Source organism: Erinaceus europaeus, chromosome 13, assembly GCF_950295315.1.
Source record: "Erinaceus europaeus chromosome 13, mEriEur2.1, whole genome shotgun sequence".
NCBI lineage: Eukaryota > Metazoa > Chordata > Mammalia > Eulipotyphla > Erinaceidae > Erinaceus > Erinaceus europaeus.
The window spans coordinates 64490802-64510226 of record NC_080174.1 but is presented as its reverse complement, the minus strand read 5'-3'; the positions used below and the strand labels follow the sequence as shown (position 1 = coordinate 64510226).

At 40.5% G+C, this 19425-nt stretch overlaps 2 protein-coding genes across 5 annotated transcripts in view; one reads left to right on the top strand and one right to left on the bottom strand.

The window, feature by feature from the left end:
- Positions 1-19425, bottom strand: part of FOXJ3 (forkhead box J3) — a 108881-nt gene that overhangs the window by 59263 nt on the left and 30193 nt on the right. For all 4 annotated transcript variants that reach the window (XM_016189577.2, XM_007526107.3, XM_060206101.1 and 1 more), the window contains one exon: positions 6758-7082. In XM_016189577.2, coding sequence (XP_016045063.1) covers positions 6758-7082 — 325 coding nt within the window. The remainder of the gene's footprint in view (positions 1-6757; positions 7083-19425) is intronic.
- On the top strand, positions 8492-8815 carry LOC103116246 (small ribosomal subunit protein eS27-like). The gene has a single exon (XM_007526106.2). It carries the CDS (start codon positions 8507-8509, stop codon positions 8756-8758), a length of 252 nt encoding a protein of 83 aa, XP_007526168.1. The 5' UTR covers positions 8492-8506; the 3' UTR covers positions 8759-8815.

The following is a 19425-nucleotide window of genomic DNA, read 5'->3' as shown; positions in this document are numbered from 1 at the left end:
TTTCCTACAAATACCTACACAACAGCCCGGGAGATAACGCAGGAGATGAAGGATTGGACTCTCAAGTATAAGGGCCAGGGTGCAATCCTGACCACCACAGGTTCTGCTCTGGTTCCCCCTCTCCCTCTTCCTCAAATTAAAAAAAAAAAAAAAAAAGTAAATTTTCTTCTTCTTCAAGACAGCTCAATCTCCACTTCCTTAACATTTTTCTGATTGCCCCCCCCCATATACTTAGTATTTAGTCCTTTAACACTTAAGAACCACATAATGATTGTTAAGTCCTTCAAATTTCTCAACACATTTTACAAGGTCATATATATATGTGATATTTTCCTGTATCCTACTAAGTCAGCTCTTCATAGCACAGTACTCTATATTTCTCTTCTATAGAGCTGATTAAAAAGTATCATAACTACTTGTTTATATGTAGTTCATAAACTTCCTTAGAGTCCAGGCACTTAAATTCTTAACACTGCCAAAGTCTAGCATATTGCTCATAAGAGAATATAATAAATAAATCTTTTTAAAATTAGTGAATGAGGGAGTCAAGTGGTGACACAGTGGGTTAAGTGCACATGGTGTGAAGCGCAAGGACGGGCATTAAGGATCCCGGTTCAAGCTCCCGGCTCCCCACCTGCAGGGGAGTAGCTTCAAAAGCAGTGAAGCAGGTCTGCAGGTGTCTGTCTTTCTCTCCCCCTCTGTCTTCCCCTCCTTTCTCCATTTCTCTCTGTCTTATCTAACAATAACGACATAAATAACAACAATAACTACAACTACAATTAAAAAAAACAAGGGCAACAAAAAAGGAAAATAAATATAAAAAAATGTTTTAAAAAATTAGTAAATGAAAGACTAAATTCACAAATTCTAGCAAATCTCTCCCTAGTCAACTAATCCATGAAGTATATCAACTAAAAAGGGGTAGATGGGAGTCGGGCAGTAGCGCACCAAGAAAGCACAAGGACCAGCATAAGGACCTCGGTTCAAGGCCCCAGATCCCCACCTGCAAGGGAGTCACTTCACAGGTAGTGAAGCAGGTCTCTCCTCCTTCTATGTCTTCCCCTCCTCTCTCCACTTCTCTCTATCCTAACCAACAATGACAACATCATCATCAACAACAACAATAATAACTACAACAAAACAAGAGCAACAAAAGGGAATATTTTTTTAAAGGGAAAAAAATTTTAAAAAGGGGGGTAGAATGGGGTAAAGCAAGGTGAAATGGTACCGATAGGGTGTGGTAATGTGGATGGAGTGAAAGAGAATGTGCTAGAAAGAGAAGGTGGATGGAGAAAGGAGGAAAAATATGAGAAGGAATTAGAAAAACAAATGAATGAATGAATAATTATTGGGACCAGAAGTCAAAGGTGGTGCACCCATTAGAGAGCACACATTACCATGGAGAAGCTACCCTGCAGGGGGAATCTTCATGAGTGGTAAAGCAATACTACAGGTACCTCCCTTCCTCCCCTACCCCTTCCCTCTTTATCATAAAAATGGAGGGGAGGAGGGAAAGACTCTGGAGCAGTGGAGTTATCACGCAGTCACAAAGCCCCAGCAATAATCATCATGGCAAAAAATAACAAACAAACAAAAAAAAAAGACAGGCCAGGATCCAGGTTTTCATTCAAACAATATTACAGCATGGAATTGACAAAGAGGTATTAAAAAAAGTTCTAGCAATTCCTGCCTCTTGCTATCTAACAATGATGCACTGTACATCATTGGTGCCTAGTAAAGTTCTTTAATAAATCTAGTCAAATGAAAGAGACAAAAGTGTTCAGACAGAAAAGCTTAAGGAAAATAAGAATAGCACCTGACAGAAGACTTAAGCTCTATTAACTCCCTCCCTCCATATGCACTTATATCACAGAGCACACAAGTGGCTAATTCCTATGTAGGAACATGAACAGAACATAAAAGAGAAAGTAAATCGTTTTTTAATTGTCATAAATTAGATAGGTAATTAGTTTGATGGTACATCAGAAACCTTATATGAGGAACTAGGATTTTTTTAAAGACATGGTTGGTTCTAGGGCTAGGACAAGGAAGGTACAGATTAATCAGGAATATCTTAATATGACAGAATGTTAAAAGGGGGGGGCAGGGAGTCAGGCTGTAGCGCAGTGAGTTAAGTGCAAGTGGCACATAGCACAAGGACCGGTATAAGGATCCTGGTTCAAGGCCCGGGCTCCCCACCGTCGGGGAAGTCGCTTTACAGGCGGTGAAGCAGGTCTACAGGTGTCTATCTTTCTCTCCCCCGCCCCCCCCCCCATCTTCCCTTGCTCTCTCCATTTCTGTCTGTGCTATCCAACAATGATGACAACAATAATAACTACAGCAATAAAACAAGGGCAACAAAAGGGAATAAATAAATGTTTGTTTGGTTTTTTTTTTTTTTTTGACTTGGCATGGTAATTCTGACTGAAAATTCTTTTTTTTTTTTTATTTAAAAAAGAATTTAAAAAACCATAGGGTAGGAGGAGTACAACTCCACACAATTCCCACCACCCAATCTCCATATCCCACCCCCTCCCCTGACAGCTTTCCCATTTTCCATCCCTCTGGGAGCATGGACCCAGGGTCGTTGTGGGTTGCAGAAGGTAGAAGGTCTGGCTTCTGTAATTGCTTCCCCACTGAACATGGGCAATAAATGTTTTTTTAAAAAGGAATAAACAGACACAAGAATCAGGCCATATCAAAGCGTGTAAGCGTATAGGAACCTACTCGTAAGAACTTTAATAGGTCAAATCCGCAACAACTTGAGCAACAAATAACAGCTCAAAAAAAAAAAGTAAATATCCCTAAGTCTATAATATCACAAACAAATGACTGAATAAATTAGAAGAGAAAGGCCATCTTTACAGAAGATAGAAGGGATGAAGCAAGAGAACTTCAACAAAAGAAAACAATATAAACAATTTTCAATGAAACGAATCCAATTACAAGGAAGACTAAGGCAAGTATAAACCTATGGGACTACATCAAATTAAAAAGCTTCTTCACAGCAAAAGAAACCACTACCCAAACCAAGAGACCCTTCCCAGAATGGGAGAAGATCTTTACATGCCATACATCAGATAAGAGTTTAATAACCAATATATATAAAGAGCTTGCCAGACTCAACAACAAGACAACAAATAACCCCATCCAAAAATGGGGGGAGGACTTGGACAGAATATTCACCACAGAAGAGATCCAAAAGGCCGAGAAACACATGAAAAATGCTCCAAGTCTCTGATTGTCAGAGAAATGCAAATCAAGACAACAATGAGATATCACTTCACTCCTGTGAGAATGTCATACATCAGAAAAAGGTAACAGCAGCAAATGCTGGAAAGGGTGTGGGGTCAAAGGAACCCTCCTGCACTGCTGGTGGGAATGTCAATTGGTCCAACCTCTGTGGAGAACAGTCTGGGAGAACTCTCAGAAGGCTAGAAATGGACCTACCCTATGACCCTGCAATTCCCCTCCTGGGGATATATCCTAAGGAACCCAACACATCCATCCAAAAAGATCTGTGTACACATATGTTCTTGGCAGCACAATTTGCAATAGCCAAAACCTGGAAGCAACCCAGGTGTCCAACAACAGATGAGTGGCTGAGCAAGTTGTGGTATATATATACACAATGGAATACTACTCAGCTGTAAAAAATGGTGACTTCACGGTTTTCAGCCGATCTTGGATGGACCTTGAGAAAATCATGTTGAGTGAAATAAGTCAGAAACAGAAGGATGAATATGGGATGATCTCACTCTCAGGCCGAAGTTGAAAAACAAGATTAGAAAAGAAAACACAAGTCGAACCTGAAATGGAATTGGAGTATTACACCAAAGTAAAAGACTCTGGGGTGGGTGGATGGGTGGGGAGAATACAGGTCCATGAAAGATGATGAATGACATAGTGGGGGTTGTATTGTTAAATGGGAATCTGGGGAATGTTATGCATGTACAAACTATTGTATTTACTGTTGAATGTAAAACATTAATTCCCCAATAAAGAAATTAAAAAAAAGATTAAAAAAAAAAAAAGAAAACAATATAAACAGCTGTCATTATGACCAAACAGTGAAAGCTAAAATTAGTGAGCAAAAATTTAAGAAACAGGATGTTTATACGTCCTCAAGATATATCACCCAAATGGTCCGGGTGGTGGCACAGTAGATAAAGCACTGGACTCTCAAGCATGAGGTCCTGAGTTCAATCCTCGGCAGCACATGTACCAGAGTGATGTCTGGTTCTTTCTCTCTCTCTCCTCTTATCTTTCTCATAAATAAATAAAATCTTTAAAAAAAAAAAAGACGTATCACTCAAATCATTTTATAATTTACACAGTAATAAACAGTAATTTTATAACGAAAAAATCTGGTAGGCATTATCTTAACCAAAGAATCAAGATTAACATTCCCAGTAATTAAGACACACTGATACAAAGTACACCTTGACTAGTACTCAGAAAAGGCAAATCTCCTCTGCATTTTCTTCTACAATGTGTTACCTCAATGTATTCATGAAAGAGTATCAGACATCAAACCAGAACATTCTACAAAATACCCGACAAGCAATCTTTAAAAAACAGAAGTGTCTGGTCATAAATAACAAGAGTAAAGGACAGACTGGAGGATACTTAGAAGACACAACAACTAAAAGCAATTGAATACTAGGATATTACTTTTTAAAATTATTAGAAAACTTTATCAAAGCCGGATAAAGTCTCTCTTTTTTTTTTTGACACCTGCAGACCTGCTTCACCACCTGTGAAGCGACTCCCCTGCAGGTAGGGAGCCAGGAGCTCGAACCAGGATCCTTGATAAAGTCTCTAATTTAAATGTTATTAATAGTATCATTACTATACCAGCATTCTCTTAATAATAGTAGTATGGATACCTAAGATAATAGTACACAGAAAGTGGATGAAGAATGTAGGAGACCCCTTTGTTATTATTTACAATAAGACTATAAATCTAAAACTCTTTCAAACTAAAGTTTTTAAAAACTTGGAAGATAAAAATAGGGTTAGCGCAATATTATGTTGTTCTATCTTCAATTATCAATTTATCTGAACTCTTAAGTACTGTTTTCCAATGAACACTACATTATGTCTGCTCTTAAACGACTGCCACCTCTCCAGATTCAAAGGAGGTCTCGAAACTTTACATCAGGCTCTACCTGACGCTGTTGACTGACTGGCTACGGAAGAAGGGCAAACGCTAGAAGAAGAACTATGCCAGCCCTATAACAAAAGAAAGCTCTGACAAAATGGCCAGGAGATAGCTCGCCCACTAAAACACACACTTTACCAGGAGTGAGGACCCAGATTCAAATCCCTACCATTACTATATGCAAAGAGGAAGCCTCACAAGCAGTGGTACAGAACAGTGGTTCGCTCCTTCTCTTTCTCTCTATCTCTTACCCTTTAGTTGGGGAAAAAAGGGGGGGAGGGGTGTCCACCAGAACAGTGGAATTGCACAGGTGCAAGCCCTAGTGAAGTTACAGAAGGGGGAAAAGAAACAATCAAACAGCAGCAGCAACAACAACAAAACGTCCCTCCAATAAATGTTCAATCAAAATTAAGTTTCTCACTTAAAAAAATTTCAGGGGCTGGATGGTGGTTCACCTGGTTGAGCACACATGTTGCAATGTGCGTGCAAGAATCCAGATTCAACTTCCCCCCCCCACGCCCAGTCCCCATCTGCAGGGGGAAAGTTTTGCCAGTGGTGAAGCAGTGTTGCAGACAGGTGTCTCTTTGTCTCTCCCTTCTCTACCAATCCCTCCCCTCTCGATTTCTGGCTGTCCCTATCCAATAAATAAATAAAGATTTAAAAAATTTCTTTCAGGAGCCAGCTAGTGGCACACCTGGTTAAGTGTACACTTTACAGTGCACAGGGACGAAGGTTCAAGCCCCTGGTCCCTACCTGCAGGGGGGAAGCTTCATGAGTGGTAAAACAGGTATGTAGGAGTCTGTTACTCTCCCTATCTCCCCCCCTCCTCTCAACTTCTCTGTCTCTATCCAATAATAAATAAATAAATATTTTTTAAAAATAGGGAGGTGGGTGGTTGTGCAGTGGGTTAAGCGCACATAGTACAAAACACAAGGACCGACGCAAGGATCCAACTGGAGCCCCTAGCTCCCCTAGCTTCACAAGCACTGAAGCACGTCTGCAGGTGTCTATCTTTCTATCCCCCTCTGTTTTCCCCTCTTCTCTCAATTTCTCTCTGTCCTATCCGACAACAAAACCATGGAAAAAAGATGGCCACCAAAGCAGTAGATTCGTAGTGCAGGCACCCAGCCCCAACAATAACCCTGGAGACAAAAATAATAATAAAACAAAACAAATTGACTGTGTGTACAGCAGTTTATTTATATTTTTTTCCTTTTTTTGCCACCAGGGTTGTTGCTGGGGCTCAGTGACAGCACTATGAATCCACTGCTCTTAGCAGCCATTTTTCTTTTCTATTTTATCATTTGATAAGACAGAAACTGAGAGGGGACAAGGTGGTAGGGAGGAAGAGAGAAAAAATAGATACCGACAGACCTGCTTCATCACTCATGAAGCATCCCCCCCACAGGTGAGGAGCAGGGGCTTAAATTCAGGTCCTTGCCATGGTAACATGTACACTTAACTAGATGCGCTACCCCTCATGCCCCCCCACCCCCATTTTATCACTAACTATATGAATGAAGCTTTATCTTCAGTGTGAGGGCAAAATTGTTACTGATTTCTGCATAGAAATGATTTAAATGAAATTCTTACCTTCCAACCACTGCCAGCCTCTCTATAATATGGAAAGTTGTCACAAATCCACTGGTAAATCTCACTTAGAGTCATTTTCTTTTTGGGTGAGCTATTAATTGCAAATGTAATGAGGCTGGCATAACTGTATGGTGGCTTCCCATCTTTGTGCTGTTGGACTTCTTCCTGGTCCAGGGTCGTATTTGGGTCAAGAAGTGCATTCTTCTTGGAAATTCCTGCTCCATGTGCATTTTGTGTAGTATCAGATTTTTGGATGGCTGCTCTCATAGTGAGTTGTGGTAACCAGTCCATAGATGTTAGGCTGCTCTCCAGTTCAGATGTCATCCTGAAGGTAAACAGATCCTTAATCAATACCAAGGAAAGAATCCCTGCTTCCCAAAATATCCAATATTCACAAATCTAGAACTTCCAAACTAAGGGATAACCTAAGTTATATCTGGAGGGAAAAGAGTGAATATGTTGGGAGTCGGCGGTGGTGCAGTGGGTTAAGCGCACATGGTGCCAAGCGCAAGGACCGGCTGAAAGACCCCAGTTCGAGCCCCGGCACCCCACCTGCAAGGGAGTCATTTCACAGGTGGTGAAACAGGTGTGCAGGTGTCTATCTTGCTTTCCTCCTCTCTGTCTCCCCCTCCTCTCTCCATTTCTCTCTGTCCTATCCAACAATGACATCAATAACAACAATAACTACAACAACAATAACTACGACAACAATAAACAACAAGGACAACCAAAAGGAAAATAAATAAATATAAAAATATTTTTTTAAAAAGAGTGAATACGTTAATGATCAAAACAAATATTTTAGGAATCAACATTTCCAACCTTTTTTGTTTTCTCATCTCCAAAGCATACATTTGGTTTTAAAATGTTCAAGATACAAAACAATACATATATACATACATACAACATAATACAAAACTTCCTGGAAAAGACTATCATTTTGAAACAGAGCCACAGAATTATAGTGTAAAAATCTCAGTCTGCAGTCCAGCTCTTTACTCTCCATCAGCACAAGTTCTTGATAAACTTAAGACAGTATACATGGCTTCCTTTACACAAATGTCAGGGGAGTCATGCAAACACAAGAATACCAAAAGTGAAATAGATGCAGGAGGTCAAAGACATAAGGAGAAACAGGCTCAGAAGTTTGCATTAAGTAAAGAAGGTAGTTGAGCAAGTGGAAGGTAGGAAGAGAAAAGCAGGGCAGACAAGAATAGCAAGGAGACAAGTTAGCTGGGGGAGTTGGCTCAAAGGAGGAATTCAAACTCAAGGGCACTGGTGAACAAGAGAAAAGGATAGGCGGTACCAGGCAATTTTAAAATTAAGTAAGTCAAGAAGAGCTATGAGTATAAGTAAAAGACAATAAATCAGAGAAGTGGACATTTAAAAAAAAAGGCATGAAAAGCTTGAGGACAGAATGGGGGGAAAATTAGTGACCTGGAATCTACAATGGACTGAATATTTCTTTACAGCATACAATTTACCACTCAAAGAAAAACTGTCATGTTAACATGATATATGATAGGAAACTTTTCCAGCAACTGAATGTAAAAATAAACTTGTGACTGGAGAAATGGCTCAACTAGTAGAGCATCAGGCTTGCACGCCAAACACTGCCAGTTCAATCCCCAGCAGCACATGTACCAAAATGTGCTCTGGCTTCCTTCTTTCGTCTTATGAAATTCTCCCCTATATAACCAAAGAAATATTGAATGAGCTTTCTGGCGATGACAGCCTCCCCACGAGAACATGCCTCTGGCGAAGGACCTCCTCCATCCCTCTCCCAAAGAGGAGAAGCAGAAGCACAAGAAGCGCCTGGTGCAGAGCCCCAACTCTTACTTCATGGATGTCAAATGCCCAGGATGCTATAAGATCACCACTGTCTTTAGCCATGCACAAACAGTAGTTTTATGTGTTGGCTGTTCCACTGTCCTCTGCCAGCCTACAGGAGGAAAAGCAAGGCTTACAGAAGGATGCTCCTTCAGACGGAAGCAGCACTGAAAGCACCCTGAACCAAGATCAGTGGGAAATCATCCCAATAAAAACACATTTTGGATATAGATAGATAGATAGATAGATAGATAGATAGATAGATAGATAGATAAGATATAGAAAAGGAAGGAAGGAAGACTGACACTTCACATTGGAATTGCTAATGTGTAGCAAGGCACTTAAGTCTGTCTATTATGGGCATCAAATAACCAGGAATGTAACCCTAACAATAAAATGGAGATGGGCAGGTCAGATAGCATCAACTTATTATCTTTATTTATTTATTGGATAGAGACATCCAGAAATCAAGAGGGAAGGAAGGAGGCGATAAAGAAGCAGCACAGCTTCATCACTCACGATGCTTTTCCCCTGCAGGGGGATCAGGGGCTTGAACCTGAGTCTTTGCACACTGTAACATTTGTGCTCAACCAGGTGTGCCACCACTCAGTCCCTCAATAGCATAATTTTTCAAAAAGATTTTATTTATTTATTCATGAAAAATTATAGGAGAGAGAGAAAGAACCAGATATCACTGTGGTACATGTGCTGCCAGGAATTGAACTTGGGACCTCACGCTTGAGAGTTCAAAGCCTTATCTACTGTGCCACCTCCCAGACCACTCAACAGCATCATTTTTAAGACAAGATTTTCATGCCTGACATCCCACATCCAATACCTGGCACTACCATAAGCCAAAGCTGAGCAGTGCTCACCACTATTATTCAATACAGTGTTAGAAAATTCAATATATGTACTTAAGACATAATAGAAAAGAAATCCAAACTGAAAGCACAGTTTGCTAATGAAGTCACATACACAGAATATTCCCAAAACTCCAGTAAAATTCTATTAGAACAGGGGCCAGGTAGTGGCGCACCTGGCTGAGCACACATGATATAATGCTCAAGAACCCAGGTTTGAGCCCCTGGTTCCCACTGCAGGGGTAAGGCTTCTCAAGTGGTGAAGCAGGGCTGCAGGTGTCTCTTTGACTCTCTCTATCCAATAAATAAAGATAACTTAAAAAAAATTTTTTTTAAACCTACAAGAACAAACAAATGAGTACAGTGAAGTGGCAGGTTGCATTTTTTTTTTTTTTTAAACCAGAGCACTGCTCAAGCTCTGGCTTAATGGTGGTGCTAGGGTTGAACCTGGGACCTGAGCCTCAGGCATGAGAGTCTCTCTGGGTTTAACCATTATTCTATCTATCCCCGCCTGGCTACAAAATTTATATACAAAAAAATCTGCATGCTTACATACAAATAAGTAAAAAATAAATTAGGAAAACAATCTCATACATACACAACATAAAAAACCAAACAGGTTAGAATAAATTTTACTCAAAGAATTTAAAGAATCATACATGGAAAACTGAAACTGCTTAAAGAAACAAAAATAGAAAGAGGTGGAAGGACATTTCATACTTATGGACTGGAAGAACTAACATCATTAATATTGCTGTATTACAACAAACTGTCTATAAAATTTGTGAGAACAATAGTGATTATCACAGGGGGAGAGGCACAGAACTTTGGTGGTAGGTGGCTTAAAACTGGCCCTGTAATCTCAGACTCTTGTAAACTATTATTGTCACAAATTTTAAAAATTTAACGGCTATATTACCTAAAGCAATATACACACATAATACAATACTGATCAAAATCCTAATGTATTTCACAGAAATACAACCAAACTTTTTTCAAACTATAAAAAGCTGTGAACAGGAGAAAAAAACTCTAGAGAAAAATAACAAAGTGAAGATATCATGTTCCCTAATTTCAAACTATACTACAAAATAACTAATTAAAATAGCACTGTAGTGGAATAAAAACAGATGCACATATCAATGGGATAGAAAAGCCCAGAAATAAAACTACATATTTATGGATAACTAATTTAAAACAAAGGAACCAACAACACAGCAACGAAAATCTCTTCAAAGAATGACGTTGAGAATACTGGACAGCTGCATGCAAAAGAATGCAACCAGACCACTACCAAATACCATATGCATAAACTCAAATTAAAGTCTTTTTTGCACATAGAACCTGCAGCCATAAAAAAATAAATGAACAAAAGTAAATAAAATAAAAACAAACTATATCAAATTAAAGAGATTCTCATAGAGATAATAATTCAGAAGCCAAGTCGTGGCACACCAGGTTGAGCACACACATTACAGTATGCAAGAATCCAGGTTCAAGCCCCCAGTCTGCAGGGGATAAGCTTCATAACAGCAGTGCTTACAGGTGTCTCCCTCTCCCTTTCTATAACCTCTTTCCTTCTCAATACCTCTGTCTCTATCCTAAATAAATAAATAAAACATTCATCAAAAAAATTTTTTAAACCTATATGAAAACAAAACACCTCCGTGGTCCAAAAGGTGGTGCAGTAATAAGCATGAGGTCCTGAGTTCAATCCCTGGCAGCACATGTGCCAGAGTGATGTCTGGTTCTTTCTCTTTCCTATCTTTCTCATTAATAAATAAAATCTTTAAAAAAAAAAGAAAAAGAAAAAGAACACCTCCTACTGAATGAAAGAAGATAATCTGCATATCACATACCAAAGCAAGAATTAATACCCAAAATATACAAAACCTCATAAAACTCAAATTTTTGAAGAGCCAGACCAATGCTCCAAATTTTCTTCCCCATATGAAATCATGTCATATTAACTAAAATTAAGTTAAAAATACAATAAATAAATCTGTTGTAAAAACCAAATACTAGATGTTTAAATGGACAAAGGTTCTGAATAGCCATTTCTCTGAAGAAGACATATGAATAGTAGGCACATGGAAAGATGTTTATCACTTCTTACTATGCAAACGCAAATAAAAAAATGAGCTATCATCTAAAACAAAAGTGACAATTTTCCCAGATAAAAGGAACAAATATTAGGGGGGGGGGGTGACAGAAGAATGGAACACATATAAACTACTGTTGTGGATGTAAATTGATACAGCCATTATGAACACTATTGTGGAGATTCCTCAAAAAATTAAAAATACAAATTCCACATGAGAGCATATATCAAAAAGAAGTCAAACAATATAAACACACTCCCATTTACTACAGCATTATAGGCATTCATTACCAAGAACTGGGAAGCAGTACCCATTCATATGTGAATGGATAAAGATGTGGTAAATATATACAATGGAATACTATTTAACAATAAAGAAAATGCAATCCTGCCACATGCAGGAATGCTATTTAGTAATGGAATATATTATATAGCAATAAAGAATATGAGATGCTTCCACATGCAACATGATTGAACTCAGAGGGTTACAATGCCAGGTGGAAAAATACCAACAACACACTGGCTTCATTCATATGTGGTACATAGATAAATCAAATGAATCAAATTAAAAAAATCATCTTTTGAACTTTAAGACCAAACCATGGTTACCAAAACAGAAAGGGAGGGGTGTGGGTGAGTTGTGAAAAGATAGGAACTTTCAGTGAGCTTAATGTAGTATATACACATGTTGATTTTCAAGGTATACACCTGATATTTATATATTATAATGCAATGTTACTTCAATTTTAAGAAAGTTTGATTTAGGGTCAACGAAACAGCTTACTGAATAGGATGCTCATATTACCATGTGCCAAGTTTGAGCACAATCACCACATGGGAGGTGCTACAGCACCACTAGAGGAAACTTCAATGGTATAGGATTTCCCTCATGTCTTTATCTGAATGTAAAAAAGTGACAAAGAGTGATGAAATCACACATGAACATGGATGTGTTTCCATAAAAATAAATTAAGCTTTTAATTTTAAAAGTTCTACAAGGAGGGAGTCAGGCGGTAGCACAGTGGGTTATGGGCACATGGCGCAAGGATCCCAGTTCGAGCCCCCTGTAGGGTGGGGTGTTGTTAAAATTTCGGGAGGCTCTGGCCGGGCAGGTTAGCTTCGCGGTGGTGAACAGAGACGCGGAGACAATGGCTGGGCAGGGAAGCTGTATTTCTTTATTCAGGAACAACGATTCATAAACTAAACCAAGCTAATCACCAAACAGAACTCTGCTGTCTCTTTGCCGCGGCGCAAGCACTCTCCCTTACTCTGTAACTCGGGAACTCTCCAACTCTGGAACTCTGGAACTCTCATACTGGGGAACCCTCTGAAACTCTGGCACACTGGAACTCTCTCTTACTCTGTAACTCTGAAACTCTCGAACTCAGGAACTCAGGAACTCTGGCACTCTCGAACTCAGGAACTCTGGCACTCTCGAACTCAGGAACTCTCGGACTCAGGAACCCTCTCCCGGGGTTCCTTGGGGCGGGGCCAAGCAGGCCCGCGAAATTAATAGGACTGATCCAATTCTCTTGGCGGGGGAGGGCTAGAACAAACCAATGTAAAGCATACGACAAGTAGATCCCACAATGGCTATGCTAACTATTCTCATGCCTGAGGCTTCCTCTCCAGCCCACACCTAGGGTGTGTCTCCATCTTGAATGGGTTTAACAAAAGGTTAAAAGACGTTGTTGATATGTAAAAGTCTCAAATTCCTTCTCTATTAGAAATGTTGGATCGTGCAGTAGATATGCTAATAACAAGTTTTGTTTCATAGTAAGTAAATTGCAGCCAAGCTGCCTTGGGGACTCTAGGCCTATCCCCGCCCCCCAGAGGCAAGAAATGTTTTTTTTTTTTAAGCTGATAAAGTTTAGCCCACAGAGATAGATATGGCCCCCTCAGGCCTTCCCTTGGCAACATGCTGGTTTTTGTTATATATGTTTCTGTTCACCCCACACCCTTGATACTATAGTCATTTAGTTAAAAAGAAAAGGGGAATTGTCGTATGCTTTACATTGGTTTGTTCTAGCCCTCCCCCGCCAAGAGAATTGGATCAGTCCTATTAATTTCGCGGGCCTGCTTGGCCCCGCCCCAAGGAACCCGGAGAGAGGGTTCCTGAGTCCGAGAGTTCCTGAGTTCCTGAGTTCGAGAGTTTCAGGGTTACAGAGTAAGAGAGAGTTCCACAGTGGAAGAGTTTCAGAGGGTTCCCCAGTAAGAGAGTTCCAGATTTCCAGAGTAAGAGAGTTCCTGAGTTCCAGAGTAAGGGAGAGGGTTCCTGAGTTGGAGAGTTCACGAGTTACAGAGTAAGAGAAAGAGTGCTTGCGCCGCCGCAAAGAGACAGCAGAGTTCTGTTTGGTGATTAGTTTGTCTTAGTTTATGAATCGTTGTTCCTGAATAAAGAAATACAGCTCCCCTGCCCAGCCGTTGTCTCCGTGTCTCTGTTCACCACCGTGAAGCAAGCCAGCCCGGCCAGAGCCTTTACAAATTTTAACAACTGGGGGGTTCTCTTCATAAGTGGTGAAGTAGGTCTGCAGATGTCTATCTTTCTCTCTCTCCCTGTCTTCCCCTCCTCTCTCCATTTCTCTCTGTCCTATCCAAACAACAGTGACATCAATAACAAATAATAACTACAACAACAATAAAAAACAAGGGCAACAAAAGGGAAAATAAATAAATAAGTTCTACAAGGACTCTTTTCTGCATAAAAGGCAGGGTTAGAAGACAGTGCACCCGGGGCCGGATGGTGGAGCATCTGGTTGAGCACACATGTTACAATGCGCAAAGACCTGGGTTTGAGCCCCCAGTCCCCACCTGCAGGGGGAAAGCTTCACAAGTGGTGAAGCAGTGCTGCAGGTGTGTCTCTGTCTCTCACCCTCTCTATCCCTCCCTTCCTTCTCAATTTCTGACTGTCTCTATTCTATTAATAAATAAAGATAATAAAAAAATCTTTTTAATAATAAGAAAAAGATAGTGCACTCAGTGATACACACAACTTCCCATGAGAGTCCCCAGGTCCAAACCTCCGCACCACATGGGACCACCACAGGAACTGAACAAGCTCCATAGATAGTGGGGCAGTGCTATGTGATCTCTCTATATGTATATCTGAAATCAAAAAGCCAGGCTTGGAGTGTGGAACTGTTCCAGTGACACCAAAATTGATGAATTAAGAAGAAAGATAAAAAGCATCTAGCTATGAGGGGCCAGGCGGTGGCGTACCTGGTTGAGCATATATTTTACAGTGCACAAGGACCAGGTCGTGTCTCTCTGTCTCTCTCCCATTCTATATCCCCCTTCCTTCTTGATTTCTGGATGTCTCTATCCAATAAATAAATAAAGATAATTTTTAAATAAGAACAATGGTTAGTACTTTTTTAAAAAAGCACTAAGTTATGACAAGAAATCATAACATTAGAACAGAGTTCTAATCCCACTTCATAAAACTCTAACTGATATCTGAAATGTGCATTTTGGTTACTTCAGTACATTGTTTGGCCTCTCATCTTTGAAATGTCACTGTTCCATGGAGCAGCAAACGTTTACTCAAGAGTCTTCAATAGTATTTGGGGTGGGAGAGTGAGTGGGTACAGCTACTGTAGGGTCCCTAAATGGAGGTAAATGAAGACATCAAGGAAAATGAAAGGGATACAAATATGAATGGTAATGATGTGACCTAGATATTCCTAAATCCTCCCACTCCATTCCTGACACTTGTCTTTTCAACCTGAGACTTGGCAGCATATGCTCACTGATTCCTTAATGACAATAAAAGATCTGATATTCTGGGGGCGGGGCGGTAGTACACTGGATTAGGCACAAGGATCCAGGGATTCAAGCCACCGGCTCCCCGTGGGGGGTGGGGGGGGGTGTCACTTCACAAGCGGTGAAGCAGGTCTGCAGATGTCTGTCTTTCTCTCCCCGTCTTCCCCTCCTCTCTCAATTTCTATCTATCCTATCCAACAATAGCAGCAACAACAACAATGGAAAAATATGGCCAACAGGAGCAGTGGATTCATATAGTGCAGGCACCAAGCCCCAGCAATAACACTGGGGAAAAAAATATATATATCTGATAATCTGCCTACTCCAAATCTCATTACAATTGCAATGTGAAAATACGCTTTAAATGACTTTTTTGTCCTTGTGGAGAGCTAGATGAATACATGTGGGATGGGGCATTAAATGAACATTTTATTTTAATAAAGTTTACTAAGTTGTCAAAACATAAATGACAATAACATAAATGACAATAACATGAAAAATTGGACAACTGGGAAGTCCTTATAATTAACAGAGTGTTTTAATCACATGCCATCTTTTCTTTCTTTATATATTTACTTATTGAGAATATAGACAGTTACTGAGAGGGAAGGGATAGAAAGAAAGGATGAGAATAACATCTCCAACACCATTTCACCACTCATGAAACATCCCCCCTGCAGGTGGGGACTAGGTGTTTAAACCCAGGTTCTCAGGCACTATAATGTGTGCATTCTACCAGTTATGCCACCATCTGTTTCTCACATACCACCTTTTCATATGTTTCTTTTTACTGCCCTTGCACCCAAGGCAGATGAAATGGCAGAGGTCACTAACTACAACTAACATCCGTTTTCACCTTCTTCCTTAAGAATAACCCTGACTCCTTTTTTTTTTTTTAATTTATTTTTGTGAAAGAAAATGACCACTGCTCAACTAGAGACATCTGGAGCCACAGGCATGAAATTTAGTGCTTAAATCTCAAATATGCTAAACTATTCCCCTGGGATCCTGCAACTAGTGTGTGTGCACGCGCGTGTGCGTGTGATTCCCACCTATATAATTCCACCACTTCAACCTTAGACTTCTTTATGCTGGTGATTCCCTCTACTGCATTTTTTTAAACTCAGCTACTGTAGTCATATATATATATATATGGCCCAGGGATTGAACTCAGGATCTCATGCTTGGGAGTTCAATGCTTTATCCACTGTACCACATCAGGGGTCAAAGCTACTGTATTCTTTATCTCGTGATTTCTGTTAAGAATTTTCACATACTTTCCTGACTCAAATTTTCTTTCACTGAATTTCTCATTTCACTAAACATTATTAGGACCATAGCTCTGACGTTCTCTTTAGAATGTTTACATAGCTGGGAGTTGGGCAGTAGCACAGCAGGTTAACCGCATGTGGCGCCATGGCACCAAGCACAAGGACCAGTGTAAGGATCTCAGTTTGAGCCCCTGGCCCCCCACCTGCAGGGGAGTCGCTTCACAGGCAATGAAGCAGCTCTGCAGGTGTCTTTCTCTCCCCCTCTCTGTCATCCCCTTCTCTCTCCACTTGTAACAACGACATCAATAACAATAATAATAACTACAACAAAAAAACAAGGTCAACAAAAGAGAATAAATATTTTTAAAAAAGAAAGTTTACATAGCCCTGATGAATTTGGAATTTTCTTCAAATTGCTATGTTGGGTCATCAATGTGGGTAATTACCTCTGTCTTATTATGTTCAATGCTCTGAGAGGACCTGGGTCAGAGGTCTGAGTTTAAGTGGCCTAAACAGTAAGACCAGGTGTCCGCAGTCACAAGTGTCTAGCAGACTATAGCACCAATGTCAAACCAACCTGGGTATCAACCCAGAGCTTGAACATACAAATACTTAATAGCCAGTAAGCTGTCATTAAGTAGAGGTTCAGCTCTAAAGGAAGTTATGGCCTCAATTCAAATAGTGACAGGATGCATAGTTAAGAGCTGGTGAGAATATGGCAGACTGTGGGTTCACAATGGAGTGCTCCTTTCAGAATCTGCTCTTAGGGTCTGTTACTATGGAGACAATTTTACAACATCACATCCATCAGAGCTACTCCTAGGGAGATGCAGCAGTCAATTAGGAAGGCTGTTGCCATAACTCCGACTTGGTTTATAGCATTTAATTTCTTATGTCCAGGTGTTGTAAAGTTGTAGGTATAAAACTGTACTAGAACTGAAGTGCCAGGAGTTGAGCATAGTCTGTCTCCCTTTTAGTCAGATTAACATTCCCTATCTCACAGATTTCTTTCTGATTGTATCTTGTCATGACAAGGGACTTTGTTCTTGGGCGAGAGCATTTGTATCTTGCCATTTAGATGCTGACCTTTTCTTTTCTTTCTAAGGAACTTGTTTAAGAGCCAGGTCTGCTTCTATGTGGGCTTTGCTATGTGCTTTTGAAGTTTCAATATTGCCATGAGGGGAAGAAAACATGGATCTTCACTGTTAGGTCATTTTGGCCCTGCCCCACAGAGTATATCTTAAGAACTTGTACACATGATATATAAAGAACACTCAAGACTCAATAATAAAGAAAACAAAGCCTGTTAATGGACAAGAACATGGGGGGGGGGGGGGGTGGGTAGAAAGACAGTCATAGAGATAATAGTCAAGCTGTTATCTGTGATCTTGGGAGAACTACTACAATTTCCAATGGAGGGAATGGGGACACAGAACTCTGGTGGTGGCAACAGCGTGGAATTATACCTGTTATCTTACAATCTTGTAAATCGATATTAAAGCACTAATAAACTATTTTTAAAAAGAAAAAACAAGATGAGTAGGTATTTTACAGAGAAAGGAGTAGGAGTTAAGAATTACACAGGGACATGGGGGCTGGGCAGTAGCACAGCGGGTTAAGTGCACATGGCACAAAGTGAAAGGACTGGAGCAAGGATCCCTGGTTAGAGCCCCTGGTTCCCCACCTGCATGGGGGTTGATTCACAAGCAGTGAAGCAGGTCTGCAGGTGTCTATCTTTCTCTCTCCCTCTATGTCTTCCCCTCCTCTATCAATTTCTCTCTGTCCTATCCGACAACAACAGCTATAACAATAGCAGCAACAAGGGCAACAAAAAAACGGGGAAAACGGCCTCCAGTAGCAGTAGGTTCATAGTGCTGGCACTGAGCCACAGTGATAAGCCTGGAGGCAAAAAAAAGAAAACACAGACACAAGGAAACTGTGAGTTTAAATGGCCATGAGGTCAGAAGCTACAATGTGTAAAAAAAAAAGGGGGGGGGGCAGTAGTGTAGCGCACATGGCGCAAAGTGCATGGGCGGGTAGGGATAGGGATCCCAGTTCAAGCCCCCCACTCCCTACCTGAGGGGGGGGGGGGTCGCTTCACAAACAGTGAAGCAGGTCTTCAGGTGTCTTTCTCTCCCCATCTCTGTCTTCGCCCCTCTATTTCTTTGTCCCATCTAACAACAACAATGGCAACAAAACATTAACAACAGGGGCAACAAAATGGGAAAAAATGGCCTCCAGGAAGAGTGGATTCGTAGTGCAGACAACTAACCCCAGAGGTAACCATAGAGTCAAAAAAAAAAAAAAAGTCAAACAGTGAAACATTAAAAGATATGCCATAACAAGGACCCAGGTTCAAGCCCCTGGTGTCCACCTGCAAGGGGGAACCTTCACGAGTGGTAAAGCTGGGCTGCAGGTGTTTCTCTGTTACTCTCCCTCTTCATCTCCCCTCCCCTCTCAATTTCTCTGTCTCTACCCAATAATAAAAATAAATAATTTTTTTAAAAAGATATGCAAAAAATGACCTCACCTATGTGTCCTGGAACCCCACCTCTCCAAAGCCCCACCCCACTAGGGAAAGACAGAAACAGGCTGGGATTATGGATCGACCTGTCAACACCCATATCCAGCAGAGAAGCAATTACAGAAGCCAGACTTTCCGCTTTCTGCTCCCCATAAAGATCTTTGGTCCATACTCCCAAAGGGATAAAGAATAGGAAAGCTTCCAATGGAGGGGGATGGGATGTGAAACTCTGGCAGTGGGAACTGTCCCACAGTCTTACCATTATTAAACCACTAATAAAGTTAAAAAAAAAAAAGATATGCCAGGAAAGTTCAACA

Excerpts from the sequence above, each read along its gene's own strand:
- LOC103116246 (XM_007526106.2), top strand. The coding sequence starts at position 8,507 with ATGCCTCTGGCGAAGGACCTCCTCCATCCCTCTCCCAAAGAGGAGAAG.